Source organism: Lissotriton helveticus, chromosome 12 (genome assembly GCF_964261635.1).
Source record: "Lissotriton helveticus chromosome 12, aLisHel1.1, whole genome shotgun sequence".
NCBI lineage: Eukaryota > Metazoa > Chordata > Amphibia > Caudata > Salamandridae > Lissotriton > Lissotriton helveticus.
Window position 1 is genome coordinate 895,037,772 of NC_136073.1, and position 10,657 is coordinate 895,048,428.

The 10,657-nt window shown below is 46.6% G+C and overlaps 1 protein-coding gene across 2 annotated transcripts in view; it reads right to left on the minus strand.

Annotated features, from left to right (window-relative positions):
• Window positions 1–9,353, minus strand: part of LOC144797813 (uncharacterized) — a 45,683-nt gene extending 36,330 nt beyond the window's left edge. Inside the window, exon 1 of one of the 2 annotated variants that reach the window (XM_078668604.1) lies at window positions 8,913–8,962. In XM_078668604.1, coding sequence (XP_078524730.1) covers window positions 8,913–8,933 — 21 coding nt within the window. In that variant the 5' untranslated portion in view covers window positions 8,934–8,962. Of the gene's footprint in view, window positions 1–8,912; window positions 8,963–9,245 lie in introns of those variants that run through there. The other variant, XM_078668602.1, reaches the window with a different exon arrangement.
• Between the last annotated feature and the right edge of the window lie 1,304 nt (window positions 9,354–10,657).

Sequence of the window (10,657 nt, forward strand, 5' to 3'; positions counted from 1 at the left end):
TGCTAAACTTTGTAGTGCCACTAACGAAACTACAGTTTAGAACTATACTATATACAATAAAAATGAAGAAAAGTTTTGCAAGAATTCATATATATACACAGTATTTACAGTTCATGAGTTTTGCAGGTGTCAGGCTTTGCAACCCCAGAGTTAGAACAAATACAATTTAAATTCCCCCTTCTTCTTCTACTCTATTTTATAATAGACAGGTGTTCATGCTTTTCCTATTGGTCCTTACTGCAGCCACCAGAAAACTTGCTACGCTAAAAATAGTATGCACACTTCCCAAGAGTTGCAAGAACAGGAGGGCGGGTCTTACTTGCACGAAGCCTGCTTCTCGTAATATTGGGACCAGAAATTTTTTCCGAGCCTCAGCAAACTTGTCACAAAACATAATTAGGTGAAGTGTGTCTTGAGTGGAGAAATTGTCACAGAAGCAAGGTGCAGAATCTTCGGGTTTAGCCCAGTGCGGAAAAGAACCCAAAGTGAGATGTATTAAATTAAACCTAAATCTAATCAACAAAAAACGGTGGAAAGGGTTCATAACAATCTTTAAATAAGAATGGACGTCTGTAAAAGATACATACTTCTTACACCCCTTTTTTTAAGCTCCTCTTCCTCCCTCTCTGCCTCCAGCAGTTTTCTAAAATTGTGTTTGATCCAAGGTACATCCTCTTTCTTAATTCCTTCTGGGACTGTGTATAAATCAGGGCGTCCCAGTCTGACACACGCCGCTCTAACGTATGCCAGCCATGGGATTTCCTCTGCTTTCTCCAGAGCTAGGCAGTCTTTGAGGATAAGATGGTTAAGTGTAATTTCCTCGTTAAGCCAAGTATTTGCCCAGCAGGTCAGAGGGGCTACTTTGAGTTGATCTGTGATGTAGCCAAGACCTAATTCGGAATGTATAGAAAGGGTTGGGGTTGATTGTGGAACTGACAGAATAGATCTGAGGAATCTATTTTTGACAAGTTGTAATTTACTGACTGAGGCATATCCCCACATAGAAGCCCCATATGATGCAATTGCACAGCATGTGGACATATACATTTTTAGCATGGCCTCCATCGGTCTTGCTCCCAGCCTTTTAGCAAAACTAAGGAGTGCTGCTGTGGATCTTAAAACTGCATTACTCTTCTGTTTCTGCTGAGGTAACCAGGTGCCCTTCTCGTCAAATAAGACACCTAAATAATTGAACACCGGTACCCTAGAGAGTTGATTACCCAGGCAACTAAATGAGATGACCTTACCGATCTTCCTGCGACCCCCCGCTATCATTACATGGGATTTGCTGGTGTTGACTTTAAGATCTAATGACTCCATGAAGGTGCCAAAATTGTCCAGCAGCCTCTGTAGACCCACCCCTGTACGGGCGATCAGGACGGCATCATCCGCGTACAGGAGGACCGGAATCTCCGTACCCCCTGCACGCGGACTGTCCGCCCTGACCCCAGTCAGGGATTTTTCCAATCCATTAATGTAAATTGTAAATAGAAGGGGTGCCAGGATACATCCTTGTCTTACTCCCCGCCTAGAGTTAAAGTGGCTCGTGCACCTACCCTCCTGCGTGACCCTGACTGCTGCTGTAAGATTCTGGTGTAGGTCACTTAGAAAGTAGACCAAAGGTGCCTCTATCCCCAGATCCAATAGGATCTTCCAGAGTTTGGAGCGGTTCACCAAATCAAACGCTGAGGATAGGTCCATAAACCCTAGATATAAGTAACCCTCTTTCCCGATAGTGTATTTGTTAGTCAGCAGGTGTAAGCTCAGGCACTGGTCAATTGTGCTTCTGTGTTGCCTGAATCCATATTGAAGGTTCGAGAGCTCACCCCTGTCAGACATCCAATCTCCCAATTTCTGCAGAATAACTCTGCCCATGATCTTAACGGCTGAGTCCAATAGGGAGATGGGTCTGTAACAGGAGGGGTCGCATCTCCTCCCTTTTTTGAATATGGGTACAATTATTGAAGAGGACCAGGAAGGGGGAAAACCCACTAGTGACGCTGCATTAAAAACATTTGTTAAGATCTTAGCCCAGAAAGTCGGGTATAATATATAGAGGTCAGCAGGAACCCCATCCGGGTCTGGGGCCTTGTGTTTCGTAGTTTCTCGGATGGCCTTTTCTACATCTGCAATTTCGAATTTAATAGGTTGCATTGGGCGGACTAAGATGGAACCATCCCTGTTTGACTCTTGATGGTCTTTGTCACTATAAATGCTCATAAAATGTTTAAGCCATGCCTCATCCGGGATTACACAATCTGTGTCTATGTTGTCCTTTTCCATGAAAAAGGACTGGTTTATAGTGGCCCAGAATTTTCTGCTGTCCTTAAGCACATCAGTTGACTGCAGGTTGTCCCATGCCTCCTCTTTTATTTTATTTTTACGTGTTACTATAGCACATTTATACTCCTTACGGAGGGTAGACACTAGGGCCCTATCCCTTGGGATGCACTTTAAGGCTTTTAGGAGAGCCCTATGAGCTTTGGTACACGCGGAGTCGAACCAACCAAATGCCTTCTTATTATTGATCTTGCTCTCTTTGTGTAAGTTGATGGTTATCTGATTGCAAATTACAGAAAAATAGGTTATGATTTCTGAGCCCCCGCCTTCTCGTCCAGACATTTGCCCAAATCAGACTCTACTTGTAAGGCTAGGGTCTCAAAAAAGGCCTCAGGAACTACAGCCTCCCATTTTATACGTCTTCCATGATCTTTCGTAGACAGAACCCGTGGGACGCCCCTGCCTTGGTCAGTAGTAAGAGCTTTACACCTCATATAATCAATCACGGACTCTGCTCCTCGTCCTATAAAGGTGGGAACCGTTTCGCCACCAGCTTCTTTGTCTGGTTCAGTTAAATTTAGGTTAGATAGTAACTCCTCTAAAGCGTCCCCCTGTTTGGTGTGTTCAAAATGGGGTAATCTCCCATTCAGCGATCCCATTATCTCTTCCCCATAACAATCCCACTGACAAGGGTGCAAATTAAAATCCCCCATAAAAATTATCTCAAAATCAAAAGAGTTCTTTGACTTATAGACTGACAAACAGTGATCTAGTACACTAAAATGATCCTCTTGCGGGGAGTTTCCGATTGAATTGTATAGGTTAATGAGGAGATAATGTTGGTCTAAGATCTGCCAATCCAATATAAGGAAGTTATCTGAGTCTCTCTTAAAGTATTTAAAGGTACCAGTTAGGTCTAGAGAAATAAGAAAAAGTAGACCCCCCTTAGGTCTCCCTGCAGGACCCCTTACCGCGGGGATTGAGAAACTACGGTATCCATCTAAGTAGAAACTGGACTCTGCATCCCAAGTTTCCTGAAAGGCCAGGATATCCAATTACTTTAAAAGCTGTAACCAGATAGTATCAGTGCTTTCAGATCTAATCCCTGCCACGTTCCAGCTTATCATTTTACATGTGGGCACCTGCTGTACTGTTAATTGGGTTGATTCACTTATTTCAGAACCAGGATCCCCGAGTTCATCTCTCAGTCAATCATTAATATCCATCTGTGATAAAAGGGAAAAACGGTTATGTAGCTCTATGGTGTCCCCCTGTGGAAAATGTGCTAGGGAATCCGAATGTGTGGGTACTATTGTGGGTGTAGGTATAGGTAGGCCGGTGGACTGCACCCCCCTTTGGGGCCCCTGTGTGGCTCTCCTCTGCGCACTCATCCTTGCCTGATAGGATGTAAAGGCTGTGGTGGCTGTATGGTTGGGTAAAGAGGTGTGTGTGGGGTGTTGCTTCGGGTACTGGTTGTAACTGTGGGCACCTGTCGGGGGATAGAAAAAGCCCAAAGGGAGTGGCCTAAACCCCCGATTATCAATATTCGAACTGTCCCAGAATAGTTTTTCAGCGCTAAACCTATTGCTGAAATTAACCACAACACAATCTCCAGGGATTTTCTTTGGGCAGCGCCCCACCCAGGGAACTCCCCTCGCCATAGCGAGAGCACAAACAACCTCCTCACCACCTGTGCTAAACTGATGGCACCACTGTCTGGCTTTTGTCATTAAGTCAGCGGTGGTTTCAATAGTATCTCCCCTTAAGGGGGGGTACCCCAGTAAACACTGCTACCAGTGGGGCTGCCTCAGGTGGCAATTCCAGGTTACGTCCCCTATTTCGTTGACCCTTTTTCAGTTTGGGTGGCTGGCTGAGAATGGTAGTTACTCCTGGCGGGCTAGCCCCCAGCTCTGACCCCACATGAGAGACCACTGTCCGTGTAATACATCCCCCTTGGGTAGGATTTATACCCGATGATTCAACTGTATTTTTATTAACAGCACTGGCCACAGCCTGAGTGAGGCCCTCCCTTTTCCCCCTATATTCATTAAGTGTTTCATCAATTTTCTCGCATTTTTTCAGGATGCCAGCTACACATGTATTTAAAGTTTCAACAATGCCTTTGGCTATAGACACAAGGGCTGGTTCCAAAAGTGAGGTAAATAGGTCCTCCATCATTTTTCCAATTTGTGCTTTAGAGAAGGGTCCTATTCCAGCTGTCTTTATCACAGAGGACTTTCTTCTACCCGCCTTATTTACGATCTTTCGCCTCTGTATGAAGTGGGGTTTATGTGGTTTAGAAACACGAATGGTGGGTGGTGGGTCCGAGGGAACTGCCTGAGGAATGGGTGAGTTTGTATGGGTTAGAATAGGCCCTTGAGTAGTAATCACAACATTAGGCTCCAAAGGTATCACCCGGTTATTGGCTGTCAGGGGCTCTTGTGAGGACTGCGATAGTTCTATGGTGTTCAGGGCCAACTCCTTTTCCACATTCGCAATCTTTTTGGTTAGGACCCCCCACCGCCGAGGTCAAATAAGATATGATGGATTCCGACTTTCTAGGGTGTTTTGTTTTAGTCCCCCCATCCTCGTTGGCACATACCTTTTTCCTTTTGCCCATTGCTAGTATCCGGATGAGGTTGTCAGAGGGGTCGCCCGGCCCGGCCTCCTTTGGCCCCTGACAGCCACAGACGGCCCGCCCTCTGCCCGGCGCCGTCCGCGACGCGGAAGAAGCGTCCTGCTAATGTAGCGCCTCCGGGCGCGCAGCGTCGGGAAAGCGGAAGTTACCGCTATGCCCCCTGGGAGCTGTAGTCTCCAGCCGCTGGCCGCGCGATGGAGCTGAGCGGCGCGGCGAGACTACAGCGTTTGGGCCCCAGGGCTTGATGTGTGGCAGGTAGGGAATGCTGTGTCCTCTGGCGTTGTCCCCCGCTCCACCGAGGGAGCGTCCTGCTAATGTAGTGCCTCCGGGCGCGCAGCGTCGGGAAACCGGAAGTTACTGCTATGCCCCCTGGGAGCTGTAGTCTCCAGCCGCTGGCCGCGCGATGGAGCTGAGCGGCGCGGCGAGACTACAGCGTTTGGGCCCCAGGGCTTGATGTGTGGCAGGTAGGGAATGCGGTGTCCTCTGGCGTTGTGGGTATATAAACTACATACACATGTAGGAGGCCAACCATGGTCACACTAGCTCCACTTCTCTGGGACCCCGATGCCCTCCCCTCCCCTCCCTCCCCCACCCGTTTGTAAGTCCCCGAGTTGAAGTTAGAATTTGGATGGCCATTTCCAGATGCCCAATACGAGGGACTTTGGACTAGAGACAGTCATACACCTCAGAGAACTTCGGTGCACATAACTCTGCATAGTCTAGGTGTCTCCACGGGGCATTTACGGCTATAATGGTGAAGGGGAGCCCCCCACCTGTTAACCGAGTCACCTGTCAGACGATATCCCCCGCCACCGCCAAGCAGAAATATGGACTGCATCAATAGAAATGTAACACCCTTGCATCCACTACTTGTATGAAATGCATGAAATGTAAAATCCAAATAAAAAGGTTTATAAAAAAAAAAAAAAAAAAAAATTTTTTAGGAGGCCAACATTCTCCTGTTCCAAGTGAGACACTAGTGGAGTAGTTTGTGGAGTAAATGATATGACAATAAACACTTTTTTTCGCATTCACTTGGATTAAGAGGCACAAACCCTCCTCGACACACAGGGAACCGCCCGTGTTGAGAAATCTCACAGAGAGGTGGTCTGGAGTAAGATTTTCCTTGCTCGCTAGATTAACGTTGGCGCGAGCGGGGAAAAGACTCTACAGGAGTATGTACAATTCAGAAGAGAATTTACATCCCTCCACAACCATGGGATAGAACCCAGATTAATAATTGCACTTTCAAGTAACATCTATAGTATACAGATATGGAACCACCAAACAAACAACTTTCTACGGCCAGGTAAGTTATGAAGCCCTGACCTATATCTAGCCTGGGTATTATATAGTACTGTCAATTCATATATAACCATTCTGGCCTGCGCTAATACTACCTTTACACTCAACAGCCAGGCAGCTGATTGCAATTCATACAGATTTCATAATAATCCTCTTATGTTGCATGACCCTCCTACCATAATGAGACAGAACTGCTGCAGGTCATGTCCAACACCCAGTATTGTACCAGTCCCCAGAAATAGACCTCCAGCAACCAACTGAACAGGCATGGAATTGGTCACAAGATCTTATACATCCTGTTGGCCCACAAAGGACTAAAATTTAGTCCGCCATTGCAGGTTCTAACTAGCTATATACTATGACTGCTCCTTGACATTTCATAATGAAAATCAGATATGGGATGATAGCGACAAAGTCCATTGCATATCTCCCCACCATTTCTCCTCCAAACCTATGGCTGCTCAGGACCTTACATGTTAAAACAAAAAGTCTTAGAATGGACAACTGAGTGCCTTAACCAATTAAGTGGTCTATGATCACAAGCAGTACCATAAAGTGACCCGAATAAAAGCATCTATCATAATGAAAAACGAGCTGTACCCTCTCACACTTATTCTTCTTCACACTTCTAAGCGCTGCATCCCGTAACATGATAACTGCATCTTAGTGGGCATCTTGCCCGACATGAACAAACTTTCCACAAAGGATCAGAAGAAAGACAACATGCGTCCAACACTGCTCAAGCAGGCAAGTGCTTCAGCTCGCCACTTAGGTATAAGTGCTATATAAATGGTATAATACAAGACACTGAACGGTTGATCACAGAATGCCAGTTCAAGAATGGATTCACTGACAAAATCCCAGATCCCCCACACCTTCCAAAAAAGGAAAGCATGCACATAGGCCCATCTAGGGAAAAGAGCTGAATTATGATATAAAAGAAGAGGTCTGTATTCCAATAGGGCTGAGATCACAAAAGTACTCCACTTGCTCCTAGTACCTAGAAGATACTCACTCGGTAGCATTATACACCCTCAGGGCTAAAGGCTATGTTTAACAGTTCAGATTTATGATAGAATGCATGCACGGACCCAGGATATTAAATTAGAACTGAACCCTTTGCTTATCCTTTAGGTAACACGGGTAAAGTGAGTTTGCACCTTCTCAGGACGACAACTAGAAGCTTTATATCTCATGTGCTACCAAAAGCTAGGTTAGTGTCAACTCATGTTTGGGAACTTTTTCAATCATCTCTGGTCACTGCGTGGTGGTGTTCGCTCTGCGTATGTGTGCAAATGAGAAACTGTCTGAAAAAGTTAGACACAACATGACAAAACGCATAAGACATGGGCTCCATTCTGTGCTTTTATTTAAGGGGATAGGCAACTCATAGGGATACATACCCCTGCAGATATTCGCCAGCTGGTATGCATGCTGAATGCTGTGGTATCCTAGCTACGGTGCATGCACCCAGTACCATAGCAACTGGGTGATGTCCTAGCTACGGTGCATGCACCCAGTACCATAGCAACTGGGTGATGTCCTAGCTACGGTGCATGCATCCAGTACCATAGCAACTGGGTGATGTCCTAGCTACGGTGCATGCACCCAGTACCATAGCAACTGGGTGATGTCCTAGCTACGGTGCATGCACCCAGTACCATAGAAACTGGGTGATGTCCTAGCTACGGTGCATGCACCCAGTACCATAGCAACTGGGTGATGTCCCAGCTACGGTGCATGCACCCAGTACCATAGCAACTGGGTGATGTCCTAGCTACGGTACATGCACCCAGTACCATAGCAACTGGGTGATGTCCCAGCTACGGTGCATGCACCCAGTACCATAGCAACTGGGTGATGTCCTAACTACGGTGCATGCACCCAGTACCATAGCAACTGGGTGATGTCCTAACTACGGTGCATGCACCCAGTACCATAGTAACTGGGTGATGTCCTAGCTACTGTGTATGCACCCATTACCATAACAACTGGGTGATGTCCCAGCTACGGTGCATGCACCCAGTACCATAGCAACTGGGTGATGTCCCAGCTACGGTGCATGCACCCAGTACCATAGCAACTGGGTGATGTCCCAGCTACGGTGCATGCACCCAGTACCATAGCAACTGGGTGATGTCCTAGCTACGGTGCATGCACCCAGTACCATAGCAACTGGGTGATGTCCTAGCTACGGTGCATGCACCCAGTACCATAGCAACTGGGTGATGTCCTAGCTACGGTGCATGCACCCAGTACCATAGCCCCTGGGTGATGTCCTAGCTACAGTGCATGCACCCAGTACCATAGCAACTGGGTGATGCCAGGAAGCAGGATTCCAGAAGAGTGGGACAGCTTCAGTTGAAGGAGAGGTGTCCAAGTTGTGAGATGTACCTGCTTGCTCTCTAATAAAGGAGTTTACTTAACCAACCTTGGATTCACTCTTCATTACAAATGCCCTCTTCCCTCCTTCCAGTTGTACTGAAGGGGAGACCATTGGGAATCAAAAAAAATGATGCCATCTTTCTAATGAAACCTGTGTCCGTTCAAAGCACTGCTCTCTCTTTTATTGCATGCTACAGCTATCGCTTTGCCACGTCGAGCCTTAAAAAATAGTTGTTAAAACGAGAAAAATGTTAAGCTCCGTGCGTCACTCCGCCCCTGCACGCAGCTACATACAGTTACATACTATTCCAGGTGTTTGCTCCATTCCTATGGAGCAGAAGGTAGCAACACCTTCCTTTGTAGTTCAAACCAGTGTTTGACAGCTACTAGAACTACACTTCCCAGCATGTCGCACGGGTACGCCGGGAGCTGATTGGCCCAGCGTGTTCCTTCCAAGCACGTGCTCCAAACGCACCACTCCCAGCAGTGCTGCGTACAGCGTGGTGGCGCTCTAAACCTCCTGGGAAATGTAGTCTCCACTCGCAGCCTCACTCCCCTCCCTTCCTTTCTCATGGAGGCTCGGCTCTGTGACAGCGGCAGGGCCGTCTCTCTCGACCTCCTCCTCTCGCAGCCTCACCTCGGTGATGGCGGCGATGTACTCCAGTCTCGTCTTTTCAAACGCGGACGCCGAGCTCCATCCATCACGCAACGTTCCCGCCATCCTGGTTCGTTGTATGGCGCATGCGCAGCCCTCAGCCAATAGAGCTGGGCGACACATTAGAATACGCGCGGGGGCGTGTCGTGGGTGTAGATTGGTTATTGAGAAAAGACTTCCTGGATACCTAGTTTTGACATTCTTTACAACAATAACACAGTGGAGAAATGGTTTAGCTGTGTAAAAAAAAAAATTTTAATCATATTCCTGTGACGTGTATCTCATCATTTCTATCTAATTATGTTACAGGTTCTCAAATCTGCCAACTTGAAGAACAATCTCACAGTGAGGATGGGGCGGGGCATAGTGCCCAGAAGTACCTACCAAGCACTTTTGAACCCTAGCCCCCCCACCCATAGCTGCCAAGGTTTCAGATTGCTATGTGTGACATTTTCATGATTTCACTGAAATTATAAGTGACATTTCAACGACTATGAGTGACACACTCAAAATCAAGAAATTAAGACAAGGGAAACAAATAAATATCAGAAATTACACCCCTTCCTCCTTCTTTGGAATTCACGAGTGACTATTTTTAAACACTGAAACGTTTGCTGTGTTTCAGCACGGCCCTGGAGGCAGTCAGATCTTCTGAGATCCTGCTTCAGCAGAGTTGACTGTAAAAGCTTGTCCGCTCTCCCAATGGTCTTCATGAGGACAGGCAACAAACTGGCAGCACACAGGGAGTGCCATTTCGCTGTTGGCTGGCCAGGGGAGAGAAGTATTATATGGTGAAAACTAAAGTGTACTCGCGGAGGAGTCACTCAGTCAACACTACATACATGGTACTCGCAGCAGCGGACTCACTGTCTGCACTCACAGTCTGTGCTCATTCACCTGCAATGCACTAAATTTACATTCTCAAATTTATATGTACTCAGAGACAAAAATATGTGCATTGCCATATACACACCTGAGATTATCAATGAATGTGCACTCATACTCCTGCCATCGCTGCACATGTGAGATTACCATGAAACCTGCACCTTCTCTGTATCTTGTTAATGTGCACCTGCACACATGATATCCTGTGTACCACAATGCATTCAGCGGATTATCTCTAAATATCTACACAAATACCTGTGAGCCAGCACTCCCATATTGAAGGAGACACATTTTAGGTGGGAGACAGCTACAATAAAGACACTTTTGGCTTAAAACATCAGGAGTGCACCAGGGATACCCAACCATTGTCCCGGTAAGAAACAATTCCCAAAAGGTCCAAGGGCACATTATACTACGTCACCCTAAATTTCCTATCTTTCTCTACATTATGACTTCTTTCCCTACCCTCTTCCAACACTCACAACTCCTCAAACTAGTGTTGCATCCTA